The sequence below is a fragment of the Clavelina lepadiformis genome, chromosome 5, assembly GCF_947623445.1.
Source record: "Clavelina lepadiformis chromosome 5, kaClaLepa1.1, whole genome shotgun sequence".
Lineage (NCBI taxonomy): Eukaryota > Metazoa > Chordata > Ascidiacea > Aplousobranchia > Clavelinidae > Clavelina > Clavelina lepadiformis.
This window is the reverse complement of record NC_135244.1, coordinates 10,623,256-10,643,736: the sequence shown is the minus strand read 5'-3', so window position 1 is coordinate 10,643,736 and position 20,481 is coordinate 10,623,256. Positions and strand designations below refer to the sequence as shown.

At 35.1% G+C, this 20,481-nt stretch overlaps 1 protein-coding gene across 1 annotated transcript in view; it reads left to right on the top strand.

Annotated features, from left to right (window-relative positions):
- The first annotated feature begins 4,827 nt into the window (after positions 1-4,827).
- LOC143461035 (poly [ADP-ribose] polymerase tankyrase-2-like) overlaps positions 4,828-20,481 on the top strand; it is an 18,970-nt gene continuing 3,316 nt past the window's right edge. The window contains exons 1-18 of the mRNA XM_076958778.1: positions 4,828-4,984; positions 5,168-5,374; positions 6,394-6,576; positions 7,323-7,484; positions 10,093-10,197; positions 13,507-13,691; positions 14,091-14,274; positions 14,421-14,618; positions 14,834-14,938; positions 15,428-15,553; positions 15,665-15,898; positions 16,027-16,227; positions 16,312-16,470; positions 17,655-17,903; positions 18,017-18,254; positions 18,742-18,994; positions 19,066-19,213; positions 19,883-20,021. Coding sequence (XP_076814893.1) covers positions 4,859-4,984; positions 5,168-5,374; positions 6,394-6,576; positions 7,323-7,484; positions 10,093-10,197; positions 13,507-13,691; positions 14,091-14,274; positions 14,421-14,618; positions 14,834-14,938; positions 15,428-15,553; positions 15,665-15,898; positions 16,027-16,227; positions 16,312-16,470; positions 17,655-17,903; positions 18,017-18,254; positions 18,742-18,994; positions 19,066-19,213; positions 19,883-20,021 — 3,202 coding nt within the window. The 5' untranslated portion in view covers positions 4,828-4,858. The remainder of the gene's footprint in view (positions 4,985-5,167; positions 5,375-6,393; positions 6,577-7,322; positions 7,485-10,092; positions 10,198-13,506; positions 13,692-14,090; positions 14,275-14,420; positions 14,619-14,833; positions 14,939-15,427; positions 15,554-15,664; positions 15,899-16,026; positions 16,228-16,311; positions 16,471-17,654; positions 17,904-18,016; positions 18,255-18,741; positions 18,995-19,065; positions 19,214-19,882; positions 20,022-20,481) is intronic.

Genomic DNA, 20,481 nt, shown 5'->3' with positions numbered 1-20,481 from the left:
TGTTTTTTCCTTTTTTCTGCAACAAGTTTCTGTTGACGCCTAACTGTTGTTACTCCAATCTCATCTACGTTGTTACATCATTCTGCAAGCGGAGAACTTGAACTTGAAAATAAAAAGAGAATAAGACGTCGCATAAAATTAAAAATTGTTAAGGTTTACTTACAGTATGTTGTAAATCTTACACTTTACTAGGCCTCATACCTGTCCATAACATCGCCAAGGTTATTAAACTACTCTCCTATATGGCATTGAAAGAAGTTGCTCGTGCAAGCGAAGTACTTTCAGGTTTGCAACAACAAAGATTGTGACGGTGTTTGAAACTAAGGAACCATTCTCGGCCTGTATTTGATAAAAATTTATGTTTCTAGAGACATATGTAAGTTTATATTCCTTAAAAATTTCCAAAAATAACATTGCGCATTATCTTTACATTTGCAAGCTTTCAGCTTTATCCACCATTTGACTAAAACTGCTTTGTCATTTTTAAGTTTTACCTGTTGGACATTTCTGAATGATTTGTCAGATCGTTTTCTGTTGAGGTTGTAAATATCGAGTTTGCAATGGCCATTTGTTGATAGCCCAATATAAGCATATCATTTGTATTATTCTCCAAACGTTTGGACATAAATCTCTTTAAGGTCATGCGATCAACACCAAAAGTTTTAGCAGAGAGTCGGAGAGAATAATCTTCTTTAAAAAAATTCAGTAAAACGTTGACTCCTAACACTCAGGTCCTTTTTCTCTTGTACGTTCTTGGCATTTGAAGGTTACAATAACTGCTCAATATACCTATGGGCTTACGCTATTGACGATCTGGTGATAGCTGTTTTAACAGTATCTGAAACCTGCGTATTTAATTTAGTATGTAAATGTTCACAAAAGACTGTTTAAAACTCACACTAAAATAAGCACAGTTATTGGGGTAAGTTGAGCCAGCGTTTCAACATGAACCATTAAAAATGACTCAACTCACTCCGTTTGGTCATTTTTTATAAAAATTTTGTTTTTCTGCATACTACATGCTCTTATCTTCTGCACTTTTTCTTACATTTAGTTGAGTGTTAATGCTCTCTTTTGCCGTCTTGCCACAACTTGCAGCTCACTAAAACGACTTTTATAGCTTACGTTCTGCTGTTTTCTGACTTCGAACTAACGAAAACCTATTTTTCACAATTTTACTTGCGATCAGAGTGCTTATTGCTGCTAAGCTGGGACGTTAGAAATGACTTTCTTCGGAAACCATTATGGCGGGAACGACAAGTTTATAACGTCGTAGTGATTCAAGACATCGAACAAGGTTCAACTTGGTCACTGGCTCAAACCACCTGATTTTCCCTTAAGCCTATCTACCTACACTGTACATTACTCCACAATGAATGTGTTGCGCGGAAGCTATATTCAACTATATTTATAAAACCTGATCCTTATAAATAGTTCTAAATTCGGACATACAAATATAAAAGACACAAATTATAGATGTCCGTATCCATCTGAAATTGCATAGCGGCTAAAGCTATCGCCGAGTTTAGTCCAAGTCCGATCAGTATAATGATTTTAGGGTGAGGCGAGCAAGGCAGTCACCTCGGGCCCCCTATTTCTGGAGCCTATATAGGTCTACGCGCTCTAAAAAAGCAGACATTGCATACGAATATTATTGTGAACTAGTTGCACTTTTTAAGGACAGGAGTCATTCACTGGTTCATGCTGATTAGTTGGATGAAATTTATTTAGAATAGGAAAAGTTGTGTAAATCGAAGCTCGGTACGTGTGAATTGTTTCCCACCAGCTTTGAATTTACTTTTGTGTAGCTTGATGCTCAAACGCTTATGTGATTTAAATAAGACATCTTGTTAAGTCAAAGAAAAAGTTGTGTTCTCTGCTGGCAAACCTCTGATGTATTAGGCGCTCAATAGTAACAAACAAATGAAGTGTGTAAGATCTTGGGTACCGGATAGCAAAATTTAGAGAGCCATAAACTGAAAAGAAATGTACAAACAAATTTCAGGCAGTTGGTCTTTTTGACAGAAAAGCAAAACTTTACGCATTTTACACCATTTTTTTTTATTGGGGAGCATGCTCCCGGACCTCCTACGATAGATTGCAATGTCTCCCGTAATTGTACCGTCCAAAAACTTAAGTCGCGCTATACCTCGCCTCAGGTCTCCCCAAACTTAATGCCGCCACTTAGTCCGAGGACAAAGATTATACTATAAGCCTACCACCAAACTAGAATTCGTGTAAAACTCCAAGCAATGATTGTAAAATTTTTCTGTTAAGGTCATTTCTAGCTTGGCTTGATTGCTGTGGTAAATAAAACATTCGTAATAGCATATGTTTGCTTCCTATGTTAGAAAACACATGCTTGCCAAAAAAATAAAGTCCAGTTAGCCTCCAGTGGCGTAGGCAGAAAAAAAATTTGGGAGGGGGGGGCAAATATATGATGAGTTCAAGGGAACTATACTATACAAATACAATACAAATACATATACAAATTTTATTATATTTTCAACAAAAGACTCAACTTCGGAATCCAAATCCAAATCCAGACACTTCGTGTCTGTCCATAATTGGCACAAATTTCCGCCACTTTTCGAAAGGTATTGAAAACTGATACTACCGGTTTCGTGCCAAATAGTGACCTCCAGCCAAATATTGACCCCCCCCCCCCCCCGTTTCTGACGTAATAAATTCATTCATTCATTCAATACGCAATAAGTTCTATACAGAAGTAGCCTACAGAAATTACAGACAGATATTGGTCAACTCCTGTGACCTGTGTACGGTATTTTGTTTGCCAGTATAAATGCATTCGCAAAAGCGACGGTACCTTACTATTCAGTCACTGTGTAGGGGTATTTGTTCTGCTGAGTCAAATCCTTTATCAGACAATAAATTTAATACGTCACACAGGGGCGTCAATATTTAGCAAGCGGTCACTATTTGGCACTACACCGGTAATCACTTTATATATTTATTTTGGCTATTAATACACGTGTTTTTAATGTTAGGAAACACGTCCTCTACATCTTCCAACAGTGTAGTTGTTTCGTTGTTTGTGTTATTTTGTCCTTGAATTCGTTAAACATATAAATTATTTTGTGGGTTTGGTGGCCATGCTAACCTACCATGTTATAGCACAATTATATTATTGCTATCTTGGATGTTTTAAGGCCTTAGACTTTGCCACTTTTTCTGCTCTTTAATTGTTTGTGAGCATGTGTTTTATTGTGCTATAACTACAACGGTTGGCATCCTAGCTTTCGCTCCGCACAGTCAATGACGAAAAATGAACAATACAATAATCGGTAAATGTTGATTTATTTTCATGTTGTCAATGCAATATAATCACAATGCATTATACTGTATTACAGCTGCCATAGCCTACTGCCATGCCAACTTTTTCCTCAGCAATTTATCCAAACTTTTCACATAGCCTTTTTGGCTAAAGGATCCGTAATTTTTTGCTACCCCCTTTGTTATAGGCCTCGGCTGCCTTTGCGTGGGTTCATAACGGCTTCTAGACTTCGCTTCTAGTATTTGTTTTTATTTGCGGTACTGTCCTAGTCCGAAATATGAAGGTAGACATAGGTCTAGGACTATACCCGTGGGTTATGGACAGTTTCACCCAAAGTAGACTACGCAGCCGGTTTTTACAGGTAGTCGGTTGGGTTCTGAGATTAGGAGAATGACAGGAATGGTCCAAGGCCCAACGCAAAAATATGATTTTAGCTAGGGTGTAACTGAAGTTAGATTTTGATTAGACGTGCATTTTGTTTAGGTTAATGTGTTTTGCTGTTACAGCATTTATGCTAGGTTAACAAGAAACTGTCAAAAATAGCCTCTTGGCCTAACGAATTCTTCCAAAGAAGTAATAACCTAGTTCTGTTCCGCATGATGCCAGCCTGGTCGTACACCGGTCTGGTACACCGTACACCGGTCCGTTGTAGCCTACGCTATTCGAGATCGAGAAAAAACACAGTGACACGGCATAGTGCCTGTCAGCCATTGTTAGTAATCTTATTTAACTGAGAAACCTATAACGAAATCCTACTAGCCATTGTTATCGACAAACTCGTACAAGTTTTGTTGATAGCAATGATGGATATGGAGTCGCCCAAACATTGTTGTCTGTAACGTGTTAGTGCAAGCCCTTTTTTACCTTAGTAGGCGGACCTAGCTTAAGCTAAAAATTTTGCAAACAGTCTGAGATTATGATGCTGTACCAGTGCGTGATTTAGTTACAATTCCAGACAGCGTATACACTTCCTGTACTGTAGTCATAGACGCCTTTGCTTGTGGCCATTGGCGCCAGCTAACGGGCGTGTGCATGGCTTAAGATCATGTTTCGCTATGACATCACATAAGTAACTTACCACATGCGCAAAACAGAGGATGTCAAGTTTTGCGGTTAAGTAATTGCCGACATTAAATTACGTTCAAACGATACAAAAACAACACACACAAAAATGTGATCGATGTGATTTGATATACCAAAAGTGTAGACACTTCTTTTGACAAAACTTAGATAATTTCGAGTGTATTGTTGTACTCTTTTTTTGTTTGGAAAATTAGTACAATGATGTTTTTTTGAATATGAATATGACTATCCAGTCAAAGCAAAATATTTATACAATAACGCTTATTAGAACGTTTATCGTTGACGACTGATTCCATGCAGACTACATTTTCATGCGGACACCCGACACAACAATCGTAAATGACCCTATTATTCAGGACGAATCGATTTACTTTGTTCAATGGAGGTCACGGATAGTATGTTTAAATTTATACTACAGTCTGCAATTTGTTATCCTTTTCTTTTTTGTTGCATATATTACTGTGACCTAGCAAAATTAGGATGGCAGGACGCCATGATTTAATTGCTGGTGGCTCATATACTGTTCCAAGTAGGTCTGATCAGTCTCCAGGATCTTCTAGGGCAAGAGATCTTTTTGATGCTTGTCGTAATGGGGATCTTAACAAAGTATGTAAAAAGTATACAATGACTAACTAAAATAAAGAGAAAATATGTGGAATAATATTCATTAATTCAAATAAGTATCTATGAAAAACTTAAACGTACAAATATGGATTTCATATCGAATTGATCTTTGAAGTATTTAGTGATATTTAAATATATTCAAAGAAAATTATTTGCTGTGGACAGGTAAAAAAACTTGTCAATGCGCAAAATGTAAACTCGCGGGACCTTGAAGGACGAAAGTCAACTCCTTTACATTTTGCTGCTGGTTTTGGTCGTAGAGAAGTGGTTGAGCATCTATTACAGTGTGGAGCAAATGTACATGCTCAGGATGATGGAGGCCTTATACCTTTACATAATGCTTGTTCATTCGGGCATGCTGAAGTAGTGCAAGTAAGATAATAAGTGGCTTAAAGCTGTGTTGATGAGCAATTGGTGTGTAATGTAATAACTTGTTTACTGAATCACTGTGTGTTGTATCAATGCAAATCATTGTTTGGATTTTGAGATAATGTGTATGTTATGTACAATTGTTATTCAACTGCGTTGAAACAATTTACAATGATTAATTTAAGACAATATTGCGCATGCTGGAACAGCTTTATCACCAGATAATTGTGTTAATATAGTAATTAAGGGAGGGTAGAAACTAAACATGAAATTCCATATTCACCTGATAAAGGTTACATAGTATATTAGTTATGCCCTTCCTGTTGATAAGTTTTGTGTTTTATCTTCGCAAGCACATGGTGTCCCAAAACAATCAATGTAGGACGAAATCTATTTCCAATAATAAACACATTTTTATTCATTATAGGCTACGAAATTCATAAATGAATTGGTAGGTAGAATCTTGGATAATTTTATTATAGGTGTATGAATAACCATATTTACCTTAGGAATATGGATAATAACAAGTAATTATTTACTTGAAAACGTTTACTTATTACTTGCTTAAGTAATTTTCCCATTACTTGATATTTTCAAGTAATTTACTTTTAGAAATTATATACTTATACTCTTGTATATATGGAACATACTGGTTTATATGATACTGAAGTTTGTTTGGCTTCCTTCGAATGTAGTTTTGAATAGCACATAGCCGTCTGTTCTCAGTAAACTTTTTCGTGGAGCTGATCGCTTAAATGCATATATCAGACAATAGCATAAAAATGGCTGACAAAGTGGATATGTGATTAATCCATTTCATCTGTATCACGATTTTGTGCCAGCTCAACAAATATTGAGGGATTTTGAATGGGTTTTGACAAAGTCAATGACAATTTGGACTAAAAACAGACAGAAAATCCAGCTGGAATTTTTTTGATACAGCTTCATTCAACCCATTTCTATTTAATATTTACATTAGGTTGCAATGTTAACATTTGCTTAATAGTAATTGTTTCTTTTAGCTATTGTTGAATCATGGTGCTGATCCCAATGCATGTGATAACTGGAATTACACTCCACTTCATGAAGCATCAATCAAAGGAAAGCTTGATGTGTGTGTGGTGCTACTTCAAAATGGAGCTGATGTACACATTAGAAATGCTGACAACAAAGTGGCTATGGATTTAGCTGAACAGTCAGCCAAGGTAATAAGCTCAGAATCACTTGGGCAAGCACAACTTTTTACACCAATCATAAATGGAATGAACAATACTTGAATATTAGCTTTCAAATCCACACTAATTGCTATTTTGTTACAACCCCATTGTAACAATGATACATTATTTTGAGCCAAGTTTGAAATTAGATTTTTTGTTTAACTTGGAAATCCCTGCTATCTCACATGATACAAAAGCTCAGCTGTTGGAAGGATTGTTTTGTCTACCATCTGCTATAAATAAAATAGTTGATATTTTGAGTATTTTAGAACACTGGGTCAAATAATTTCCTTTCTTGTTTGCATGTATGAATTTGCCATTATGGTGCAGCAAATATATTTTAACGGAAGCACCGTCTTTCCAGATATTATATTATATACAGTGGTCATTGATTCATTTTCGCTTAACTCAGGTTTTAAAACTTGTTCCGCCAAAATGCCTATACATAGTAAAATTAATTTTATAGCAGTTTAACACAACTTAAGTACACATAGACATAGATAATAATTGGGTGCCTTTAGCTTCTTGTTAGAACAATTCCACTATCTTGTCATTATTTCAAACAGGCAAAAAGACTCCCAACTTATTTTATGTGCAAAGTATAAAGTGCGAATAAGAATTCAACAGTTATGAATTGATGTAATGCAAAACAACTTAACAAAGCAAACATGCCAATCATAATGCATGTTCCGTTGTTTTGAGATGATTGAAATCTTTGAATTATTTGTGATCAGGTTGTACTTTCGGGAGAGTACAAAAAAGATGAGCTTTTGGAGGCTGCTCGAAGTGGAAATGAAGATCAACTTATGGATTTGCTGACTCCGCTCAATGTTAACTGCCATGCAAGTGATGGAAGAAAATCTACTCCTTTACATTTAGCTGCGGGATATAATAGGGTAAGTTCATAACTTGCATCATTCCTGGACTGAATCGTCTATACCAGTGGTTCCCAAAGTGGGCGTCAGAGCCACTGAGGGCATTTGGCGCTTGCTAAAATCTGGCCGATTGAGGTGGCTGAAAGTAAATCGTGGCAGTTACAAGAACAAGATGACGAAGCGACTTTTAGTCATTTATTGCTTCAAAAATATAATGAAGGAGAAAGATGATGACTGATATAGGATCTCTGTAACAGATAATGTGGTAAATGTTGTTGACAACTTTGTTTGACTTGAATGGTGGTTGGTTTAATAATTAATAGGGATGTTCCAAATAGAAAAAGATTCGAATTCGTGAGAATACAAATAATAAGATTTTAATATTCATTCCAATCCGAATCGAACTTGAACCCATAAAATTAAGGTATTATTGTCCTTAGGTCGAGTAAATATTCAAAAAATGTGTCGCAGCCTTTTACCTGGCAAATAAATGTTTGAGCTCAAATGTTTTTTTTTATTTTCACTTGAATTTGATGATAAATATACTCACATCTTTTTACATAACATTTACTCGTTGGGTCCAATACAAATACAATAATGGAGTAATTGACCCGAATGTGTTGTTAAGATTTGGATTCGTGAGAATAGCAAAAAAGTTGAAATTCGTTTGTAATATTCGTGTTCGATTTGGCACATTCCCAGTAAAAAATGCCTGCTGCCTAGTTTTGATTTGATGGCAGGAGTTAGGCTTGTAAATGTTCGACTTATTTGCTTATTGATGTAGATATGAGAAAAGCGATTACACAGTTTGAAATAGGAATGTCTTGCCATGTCAGAAATGTTTTAGTTGTTGAAATTGTTCCATTGTATGTTGAGTAATTGTAAAAGGTTAAACAAATTTTAGGATATTTTTTGTGCTGGTTTTGCAAGCATGCACATGCTTTTTTCCTATTTCTCGAATCGATAATAAACTCGTTTTTACTTTTTTGTTGACAGGGTGTTTGGCAGTCAGTAAGTTGTCCAGGGGGGGGGGCACCTTCGGAAAAATGTGGGAAACACTAATCTATGCAATGCACATTTTTTATTATTTTCACTGATGCTCTTCCATTGGCCATCCAAGTTGTTCACAAATGTTGGCTTGATTTTTATTCTAAAAAATTTTTCTATGAATTCAATGACTTTTTGGAAATACCCGTGTATTTACAGCAAACCATTATGAACAATGCAAGAGATTTGTGTGGTTTAAACTTGGGAAAGCATTCAGCTTCTGATTTTTCTAAAACTGAACATAAAACCATGTCTCTGCCATCCTCTGTAAAGTTTTTTCTTCTTTGGCAATTAGAATAATTACATGTTTTCAAACAGGCTAGCTGGAAATCATGACAGGATAAAAACCATTGTTGTTTTATCAAATCATGACAGAAAACAGTAGAAGTTTGTTGCTTCCAGTTAGAAATAGAATCTGATTTCTAAAGTAACAAAATTTATTTGTTTTTTTTTTGGTTTACTATTTAATGACAAGCAATGTTCTATTCGTGCAGATAAAATTCTATGCAACGTCTTGTAAGAACTGGGATTAGATTAATAGACTGCGGCCTAATAATTTGATGGGTACGTAAAACTGTCCATTACTGCGATTGTCATTACCACCATTTTCTAGCGCTCCAGTCTCATTATCACTGGTGAACAAAGTATCAACCAAAGTAAAATAATATAATGATATAATTTAACTAAAACAAGTATAATATGATAATGATCTTTGATAGATCTGAGCATGTATTTGAAAGCTTGGTTCTGTTGTAATGTGTTTTCATTACTTTGCTTTGGAACTTAGCCACGTTGTTTTTAGAAGTACATCATATTAATGTCGTGTGCAGGATTAGTGCATCACTATTGTACAAACTTGGAAAATTACTGGATTAGAGTGTTGGACTTGAAATTATGACACTCGGGTTCATTATTTAGTGACCTTACATTATCCATGTAATGCTTTTGGGCAAATCATAATCATCATTAACGAAGCTTGCCATGGTTCAACAATACTGATAAACAGTTTCTTAATGTGGGCAAGACCATAAAAACACATTTATCGGAAAATGTTTAAAGATAAGCTCAGTACCCAAGTGTAATTTAAAGGCTTTCCTTAGTCTGAGAATAGATATTCCAAAATCATGCTTTCATGATTTTGATTTAAGTTAAATTAAAATGTATGTATTACGTGTTACGTCACACCACCACAAGTAAACTGTTGTTTTATTGTGTTTTTACTCTGATGCATGGAACAGTGCAATATTATTACCTATTGATAAAGTGATCTGTAGAAAACCTGGAATTGAGTTTCAGGAAATCGAAGCCAGTATCCTTAGCAACAATCGTTACTAGTCAGGGTCACAGTTTTTGCAGGACCTCAAGTTTATTCTCTGTGTTGTAATGAATCTAAGTTAAAATTTTGCGTTATATATTTTATCTTTTCAGTTGTAATATATCAAGCTATATCTGTAGTGACTATAAAAGAGAGATTGTTTTAATACTGGTATCATTTTTCTGCAATAACATGTGATATATATACTAATAATGATGAAAAGTTAATGCTTTCTTTGATTGTATTTCATTTTTTACTTACAAACAGGTTCAAATTGTGAATTTGCTTTTGCAACAAGGTGCAGATGTGCATGCTAAAGATAAGGGTGGGTTGGTACCGTTGCATAATGCCTGTTCTTACGGACATTACGAGGTAAGATTTTTCTTGTGTTGAATAGGCAATATACCATATGTGTGCTGATAGGGACCAACAAAGCAGAACAGCATTTTTTTTGGAATAACTATGTCTAAGCTGGATTGTTTTGAACTGGTTGTGGTTGGTTGCTGGCATAAATTTTGTGATGTATGATGATTTTTATATGGTAATATTATAACTTATTATCTTAATCTTATGTTAATTTTACGAAGACTTAAATTTAGATGATGCAAGATATATGAATGCGAGTCACTGGTTAATTCTCACTGATATAAAGCTATCACATTTTTTGTGTTTAAATAATTATTGGTTTTCTTAATCAGTCCAAGGCCAGTGCTGCAACTAGATTAATCTTGCGATAACTGAGGATATTGGATAACTTTATCATTAATCAATTCATATGATATTATTAGACAAATATTAAAATATGATTTCTGTCATGTTTTTATTCCAGTGTATGGAATTTTTCTCACTAGGTTTTCATCAGCAATGTTCCCTCTAAGCTGCGCGCGTGCGCAAATGCGCACTGCTGACACGGTCTCCGCGCACAGAAAATCTGTGCTGCGCACAAGAAAAAAATCCAACCTCAATTGAAAATAAAATAAACGCATAATAATGGCCACAGTGCGCACGTCTGATGTTGCTCACAGTGGTCCAAGGGACCGCTCAGGGAGTTAGTGTGTTTGCTCAGACTCATGAAAAATTAGAGGGAACATTGCTCATCAGAGCTGGGCACGAGCGCATTTATTTTTTGCGAGCGATCGCTCGATTTACACTCATTTGCCAAAATTGAGTGCGCACACTTTTTTGGTCTTCCTTTCACACTTGTTTAGTTAGCGCAAAAACGCTGTGAAAGCTCTTTGCAGTTTACAAATCATAGAAGTTTTAACTGCTCTGAGGCAATTGTACTATTCAGGTAATGGTGGTACAAAAAGCAAAGACAGTGACCAAGTATATAGGCTAGATTGCAGAACACGTACATAGAATGAAATAGTGTCAGCTAAAAGCGAAATGAACGGTTTATTTTTGACTGGTGACAAGAAGCAATAACAACAACCAAAAAGAGATGTAAGCTAGCTTTGTTGACTAACGACTAATGATAGTACGGTATAGGCCAGGGGTGGGCAAACTTGTTCAACGAAAGAGTCACTTGCGGAAAACTACAAACACCAGCGAGCCGCAAAATCAGTAGTGTCAATGCGAATACAGTAAACAACGCATCGATAATGAACAATATTGGATATTACTATTCAGCTAGAGCAGCCACTAAAAACATGTCGGCGAGCCACAGTTTGCCCATCTTTGTTAAAGACTATACTTGCTAGCATTAGATGTCATCGTTTTCGTTTTGCAGTGTATTTAAGTAGACTAAACTGAGCTAAAGCTTACTGTCTTAGCAATGAAATTGTGTTGACTTGCTGTTAACTAAGTCTTCAGATTCTATGTCTATTGTAACGTCATAAACGAAATGCTGGCCTAAATAAAAGAAAAAGAGAGAAACGTTCATAAACGGTACTCTTGGTAGCCTTTACAATTTTTTGGGAATTTTACGATTCGACTAGAAGAGCCACAAAAAACATGCCGACGAGCCGCAGTTTGCCCACCACTGGTATAGGCTATGAATAATAATAACATTAAATAATTGCAATAACATAAATAAAAATAGAAATAAAATAATCCCAATAAGACTGGTTGTAGGAAGATTTAATACTGTATCAGCTAGTAACCTGCTTGTGCTGACCCTGGAAATCTCAAACCTTTACCATTGGAAAGAAGTTCTGCATTACAACTTGCAATGCAATTGATAATCGAAAATGTGCAGAAAAGAAAAAAATAGCTTATTACAATAATATGTATGAAGGCGTTCATTTTTATTTGAGAACGTGAATGGAAGCGGCGCTCGGTTTTTCTTTGACAAGCTTGAGAGCTGCTTTTTTTACACAAGCGCTGCCCAGTGCCCAGCTCTGGTTCTTATTGTGTATATGCTTGTAGGTATATGCTTGTAGGTATATGTTTTGGTTCTGTTTGATTTATTTTTTGGTTTAAGCAAAACTTTTGCGAAACGCTGGCAACATTCTTTTAGAAAATAAGACAGTAGATCATTATATTATCCCAAACTGTTGTGTTATTTGATGGATAGTGTTGTTATGTACCTGTAATTTGCTTATTTTTCTCTGTACTCGTTACAAAGATGATGATAGTCAATATGTTGAGCACATAACTCTTAGCATGTAATGTATAAGCAAGCATATATACTGTTGTTTTGTGGAGTGGGCAAGTGTACTTGTGAAGTACAATCTGGCTACTTTGTTAGATATCTGCAATGACCCTGTAATCATAAATCGACTCATTGTTTTGGAACCTTGGTCTTAACTACTTCAGTGACAGATCTATAATTAACATAATATAATATTTTACATGCAATATTTCATTTTTGTGTTTAGAATTTAATCATTTGCTCGCTGTCAGATATACCGTTGACCTTCCGATTACTGTTAAAGATTCCATTTTTGTTATACATCAGATGCACACCTAAACTGATTGATTTCATTTTGAATGGCATTAGTTTCCCAAAATATTCTACTAAATTTGTCCCTGCTCAATATGTTATGACTAGGGTGATTATTTTTTGACTTGTCAAAAAACGTCAAAAATTTGTCAAATTTACAGCGTTAGGTCAAAAATTGTCAAAATTGTTTAAAAAGTCAAAATTTTTTACCAAGTCAAAATTGTTTAAAAACTGCATTGTTGTGGTGTCGTAGAGGTTGCACTGTAGGTGAACTTGTCATTTTACATTGTACACCTTGTAGCCTACTTTATACTGTTGTAGGCCTAAATGGCCCATTGTCTACTCATTGTGAATCAGCTGTTTATTCGGTTTTGCTTTAGATACATCATGTATCTTTAGTTTAGAGTGTTTACACTAATGTATTGAACAGTTTTTATTGTGTTTTAGTTGCAGTTTTTTTGGCAGTGATTTGTAATTAGCTCATTTCCCTTTTCAGAATAGGCTAGGTCTGTGTTCAGATTTTTGCCCTTCTTTACTACAATAAATTTTAACTTTTTGTACAATAATGCGTAATTTAACTACTTGAGTTCTTCATAAGTCAAAATTTGTCAAAAAAAAGTTTTTTAATGTCAAAATTTTCAATTTTTAGGTCAAAAACTTTCGGTTTTTAGGTCAAAAAACAATCGCCCTAGTTATGACTAATGCTGTTGAGCTTATTAAATGTTTGACCGTGAAAACGTAACTGAGAAAAACATGTGATTTAATTCAAAATATTAACAATGTTCCATATTTTTCAGGTTACAGAGCTTTTAATTAAACATGGTGCAAATGTTAATGCAATGGATTTATGGCAGTTCACCCCATTACATGAAGCAGCTTCTAAAAATCGTGTTGAAGTTTGCTCTCTTTTGTTAGCTCATGGTGGTGACCCAACCATTGTCAACTGTCATTCTAAAACTGCCGTGGATGTTGCCTCCAACAGGTAAGAAATTAATTTTTATATTGACAAAGAATAATTAATAGAAGAAATTAATTTTTTCTTAATTTGTGGGCCGGTGTTTTCAGAACTACTCTACTCCCATTGGGTAATTTTGTGGATAAATTGGTGAGACTTATGAGTTAAACCAAACTGTGGACAAATTTGTTGTAATGTTCGCTATTACGCGATTAAATGATTTTGGGCTTGTAAAGGAAGATATGAAACAGAAATCAAGTTTTTGTTATTATATCACATTTTAAGGCTTAATATGACTTCAGTGTTTTGCTACATCCGTGCTGACTGGATTGGATAAAAACAATTTTTCTGCTCTTAACCTTTTCTTTTATAATGGTTGTCATACAATACTTCCATTTGTATAACTTTCTACTGTCTTCTTTTTAGGCAACTTCAGGAGAAACTGTCGTACGAGTTCAAAGGCCATTCCTTACTTGAGGCGGCTCGACAGGCTGACTTGACTAGAGTGAAAAAGAACTTAACCGCTGAGTCAGTGCTCTTTCTTCATCCACATACCAATGAATCTGCTTTGCATTGTGCAGTTGCTTCTCCTTACCCCAAAAGACGACAGGTGATATAAATCAGCTACCTTTTCTGGTGTAAGCAACCATATACAAAATTTTGTTTTATTTGTGACTGATTTGAGATAAAAAATTTTGGCATGTTTGAATTTGAATTTTATCGAATATCTTTATGTGAAAGAATTTTTATTTTCAGGTCACTGAACTGTTGATTCGAAAAGGTGCAAATATTAATGAGAAGAACAAAGAATTCTTGGTTCCTCTTCACATTGCTGTTGACAAGGCACATGTTGATGTTATGGAAATCTTACTGAAAAATGGAGCCCAAGTGAATAGTCTAGATTGTCTTGGCCAAACAGCTCTGCATAGAGCAGCACATCTTGGGTTGGTTCAGGTACTGCTTTGGCTCATGATTATTAAATTAAAATATGATATCAAATTTGTTCTTATTTTTTTATATCTTGAAAAGTTAATTTCAGTTGAACTATTAACTACTATTTGTTGTAAACATATTTTGACCTTTAATATGTTAAAACATTTTATTTCTTGTTAGTTTTTTGTATTTATTAATTTTTATGTGGGTTTTTTGTCCCATGGCTTACTTTGTAGGTTTGCCGTGTCCTTTTAAATCATGAAGTGGACCCAACAATTATATCTCTTCAAGGTTTTACTGCAGCACAAATGGCAACAGAAAACATACAGCAATTACTACAGGTGAATTATCTGTTGACAAATTTAAGTTTTGCCCAAGGAATCTGTACCAGTAACATCAAGAAACTAATGTGTACTTGGGTTTCTGATAAAACCTTAAAAATGTTGATTGTACTCGTAACAGAAGTACTTAAGTACCAGTACTTCCAGTATAAAGTAGCAAAAACCGATTAATCATATACTGTATCAGTTTAAAGTTTTTTCCTACTCCTTTATTGTATCATTTATAAAAGTTCTAATTAAGCTACAATCTGCTTGAAATACCAATTTCAAAAAAGTCCTGTCTACGTTAAAAATTGCAATTCTATCTTCATGTAATTCGTGTTTGTGACTTCTTCATTTCGTGAATATAACCACCACAAGTAATTCATTCGAAGTGTTTGTCTTTTTAAGTCACCTGTAAGCTGAATCGACCTGGAATTGTGTCATTAATGTAAAAAATATGGTGCAACTGAGCTTTATGTTTTTCTAATGTGTTGATGTTCTTTGTAGGAGGCGGTTGCAAATGCAACAGCAAGCATTGCTTCTTTAAATACAACCACAGATGCATCTGTTATGGCAACTGGTAATCCTTCTTCATCAAGCCCTGCAGCAGCCTCATCTGATGTAGAGCTTCAAGTATGTGCTATGTAATGTACCGGTACCTGAGGATTAATTGAAAACATTTTCATAGTTAGATCGTTACCAGTTTGTTGTGGAAGTTGTCAGTTTGAGAAATTCTCTTTCTAGCTTCTCGAAGCGGCAAAAGCTGGTGATTTGGATATTGTTAAGAAGCTCTGCTCTCCACAAAATGTTAATTGTAAAGATATGGAAGGAAGGCTATCAACTTCTCTGCATTTTGCTGCTGGTTACAACAGAGTGGCCGTTGTGGAATATCTTCTTAAGCATGGTGCAGACGTTCATGCCAAAGACAAAGGCGGCCTAGTTCCATTACACAATGCATGTTCATATGGCCATTATGAGGCAAGTCTTTCACTTTGTAATAATTTTTTGAGGCTACAGATCAGCTTTTTGTGGCGGTTAACAAAAATTAGTTATTTAATGTCAAAATCAATCAAACTAAATAAAAGAACATACCCTCCCTTACTTAGGTCACAGAATTGCTAGTAAAACATGGCGCAGTTGTGAATGTTGCTGACCTGTGGAAATTTACGCCTTTGCATGAGGCTGCTGCAAAGGGCAAGTATGAGATATGCAAACTATTGCTTCGACACGGGGCAGATCCCCTAAAGAAAAACAGGGATGGAAATACCCCACTCGACCTTGTCAAAGAGGGAGATTCAGACATTCAGGTTTATTTAAGCTGATGAACATTTTATACCTTTGTTTGCTCTTACCACTTCTTCTATACATGTGAAACCTGCTTGTTTTTACAGGACCTTTTGCGCGGTGATGTTGCATTACTAGATGCAGCCAAAAAAGGTTGTTTGGCTAGGGTGCAAAAACTCTGTACTCCAGACAATATTAATTGTAGAGATCAGCAAGGAAGAAACTCAACACCTCTTCATCTTGCTGCAGGATATAATAATTATGAGGTGTGGTTCTGTGGCACTTATTACTTTTTATTATTTTTACTGCAGAAGGTTTGTGCTTTATGAGTAAAACTATTTTCCAAATAATCTTACGCTCCCGGTATCTACATACAACATGTTTAAGTTACAGCTCATACACAAATATTAGGGCCAAAACTTTTAGAAAGAAAAAGCTAAAAAGAGTTTGGCGAACACTTGAAAATATGGTGTAAAGTGTTGACAAGAAGTACAGTACTTTCTTTTTCAACAGTGTATATACCATTTTTTATGCAGTTAGTGTTTGTTTTTTCTCTCTCCAACTGCTCTACCTACAACACCCACGGTATTGTTGTTTCTCCATTAAATTTTTCACTATAATGGTTGCAGTATCAACTAAAACATCTGGATCATAGATACCGGTATGTTTTCTGTTGTTTTGGCTCTAAGCCTCTACTGTTCTTTTCGTGAATAATACTCTCAATGTTTCTGTATGCCGGAATTCTTGAAACAATTAGTGGAATATGGCATATTGTCATATATCTATCAATACTGTATTTTAGAAATTATGCGTATTTAAGCATCTCTATTTTATCCAGATGTTTTTTTTTAAATTTTTTAGAGTATTTTTTTTAAAAGACTGGGATGTTAATAATAATTAGCATAATCAGCGATGCAACGAAATTGTATACCTACTGCAGTAACATTTGTTTATAACTCACTATAACAATCACTGTTTCAAAACTGGTGTTTAGTTGTAAATATGAAAAGCTGTTTGAAATATCACAGTTTAGCCCATATTCTTACAAGGAAATTTAAAATTTCAGCAATGTCTTAAAAAACTTTTGATTTTATAAGGTTAAATTAGCAAATTCTCAAAAAGTTTATTGCTATAGTAGGTATAGATGCCTTGCTTGAAATTAATACTTGGGACACACAGTTTATAAAACTCCCATGTTGTGTGTGTTTTTATCCTAAACATGGTATAAAGATTGGTTAACGGCGTGTTAAATTTATTTATAGCAGTAAAATACCTATATTGTTTGACTGACATGACGACTCAACAGAGGCAACATACATTGCAAAACTCTGAATTTAGATGTTGTGTAAGTGGTTCCTGAAACAGGATATTTGGTAATAGTATTATTGTCTGCTGCTTTATCAGTCACGGAGTATTTTGTATTAATCCAATTTTTAAAAATTACTTTCAGGTTGCTGAATACTTGATTGAACATGGAGCCGACCCCAACTCACAAGACAAGGGTGGCTTGATTCCCCTTCATAACGCATCGTCATATGGTCATGTGGAAATTGCTGCACTCCTCATTAAGAGCAATGCAGCCGTTAACGCCACTGATCGTTGGGCATTTACACCCCTTCACGAGGCTGCTCAGAAAGGAAGAACACAACTTTGCACACTCTTGTTGGCACATGGTGCTGATCCACTTATGAAAAATCAGGTACAAATCGATTGTAAGGTGAAAATTGTCAAATGGTTAATTGAATCCAAAAATGTCACTGGGTATTTAAGAAAAAAGTGGATTTCAAACTGTTGCTTACTGATTTTTTTCAGGAAGGACAAACGCCGTTGGATTTGGCTACACAGGAAGATGTTCGTAGCTTGTTAATCGATGCAATGCCACAGATTGCAACTGCTACTTCTGTAGCAGCGTCAAACAGCAAACCACACCCAAATTCTGACTCTTCATCCACTGCAATTACACCAAGTGAAGCATTATCTATTCCTTGCACTGAGACATCTAATTCCTCTGTTTCTAAGCTTCCATTGAGCAATGCAATTGATGTAACAAGTAGGAAATTTGGCTTTGCTTTACTATCTTTGATAGAGATGTGCCAAATTGAAATTTATTGAACTTACTAGAATATCATTTTGATGTGAATTTGAATTGAATCCGAATTTGCTAAAATTTTGCCAAATTTACTAAACTTCTCAGTACCTGACGAGCAAGGAATCATGGAGTAAAGTCTCCTCAGTTGTGATTGATAGAAATCAACCTATTTTTTGCATTTATCAAATTCCAAAAAAAAAATCAAAAACCTTTCACCATTTTCGTAACTAGCTAGAAAATTGAAAAGTAGTTTCTTACTGAATCAAGGATTCTACCGAAATCTGCTTGCAAGATTTGCATTTTTGAGACTTATAACAATGGTTGATACTCTTGTGTGATATTTGCATTCGCATTTGATTCATAACATCCCAAATATTTCATGCTAAAAATATAGATTCTAACCTGTGATATCACGTCTTAATTTATTTTTTATGATGTGTTGCTTAAGATGAAAGTGCTGTAGCTCAACTTTTGGAGCGCCTTGGGTTGGGTCAACTTAAAGAAGTTTTTGAAAAAGAGGAAATTACGCCTGATGTCCTCGCAGAAATGGGGCATTCAGAACTGAAAGACATAGGTGTTGTGGCATTTGGCCATCGCCATAAAATCATAAAAGCTGCAGAACGTTTAGCACTAGCTGCTGCAGATGGGGCAGTGGATCCTATTGCAGATATATCTATATCAACCATGATACCATTTTCAAGGTAAAGGACATATTTTGTTATATTGCTCTGCATCTCTACTTAACAGTTTTTAATGTAATTTTGTGATATAGACCAACACAACCAGGATCAGTACTAATTGATCTATTTCCTGATGATAAAGAATACCAGTCTGTAACGGAAGAAATGCAAAGTACCATACGAGAGCATAGGGATGGTGGTGTAGCTGGTGGCGTTTTTAAATCCTACAATATAATAAAGGTATTTTTCAGGTGTTACCTGTAGTTATTCTACTTACAGTGACAAATTAGAATCTACCCTATTTTTTAATGCCAACTACAGCTTTGATGAGGAATGATGGGTGTATAACTTAAACTTTGTAGTTGGAAGAGGACAAAATTTGGTCTTTTAATATGAAAATGTGATGTATTTCTTTAAAAAGTTTCTTTCTCACTCTCTTTGTTTGTCACACCTTCACATTATATGCTAGTAAATAGTGTGAGGTTTCATGTTTAGTTGTACCTCGTTTAAGCAAACCTCAAAAAACCTGAATCTGACATGAGACTGCTAAGAATGGATTGCTTCCAGTTCATCTTACCCCAATCCAGAAACCTCGCTGTCCAACCTCAACATGGCAATTTAGAAATGGATATGCTAAATCTATAACAAAAACACTTGCTAGTCCAAATTATGACAGATATCACATACTTACCATACATGGCACGTTTTCATATTTGTCAAACATCTACTACTATCTTACTAGGAGTCGCATTTATTTGAGAACGTGTAATATCTGATATACACACATTTTTGCAGTGTCAGAATATTGAGAACTGTTAGTAAAATGAATACTGGAGACTTAAGTTTTAAGTTTTTTAATGAAGTTGAATCTCATTTTGTGTATGCTAAATGCCTTGCCTTAATGCCCAGGTGCAAAAAGTCCAAAACAAGCGTTTGCGTGAGCGTTGGCATCATCGCCGCCGTGAAGTGAGTGAAGAGAATCATAATCACAGCAACGACAGAATGCTCTTTCATGGATCACCTTTCATCAATGCCATTGTCCAAAAAGGTAATGTAGGTTATTCAATTAGCTTGTGAAATTTTATGCTTCAACTCTATACAATCTTTGTCTTTTTCTTCTGTTCTTCTGACAGTTAAGGCGAAATAGGCTACTTAGCTTTATTGATTAAGTATGCTTGAAATGAAAACTGTGCAGTTATTACAAAAATGTTCAAATCTAACTTCAATATATCTGCGTTTAATTAAACTATGCTCATACGTCTCAGGACGCAACAGCCTCAACTAGGGCTACATAACTTTACATTTACTTTATGCCATTAGTCTGAGATTTTTTCATCTTGTAAATGCTTTTTTCACTTTGACTGACGTAAAAACAGACATGACTCAAAACAGACAGATTCACTGTAATATTTCATGAATATTACACCAAGAGCTTACCAAGTCTGCTTACGTAAACTGGGTATGTTGTTGAGTTAAGTACAGTAAAACTCATTAACTCTACTCTCCTT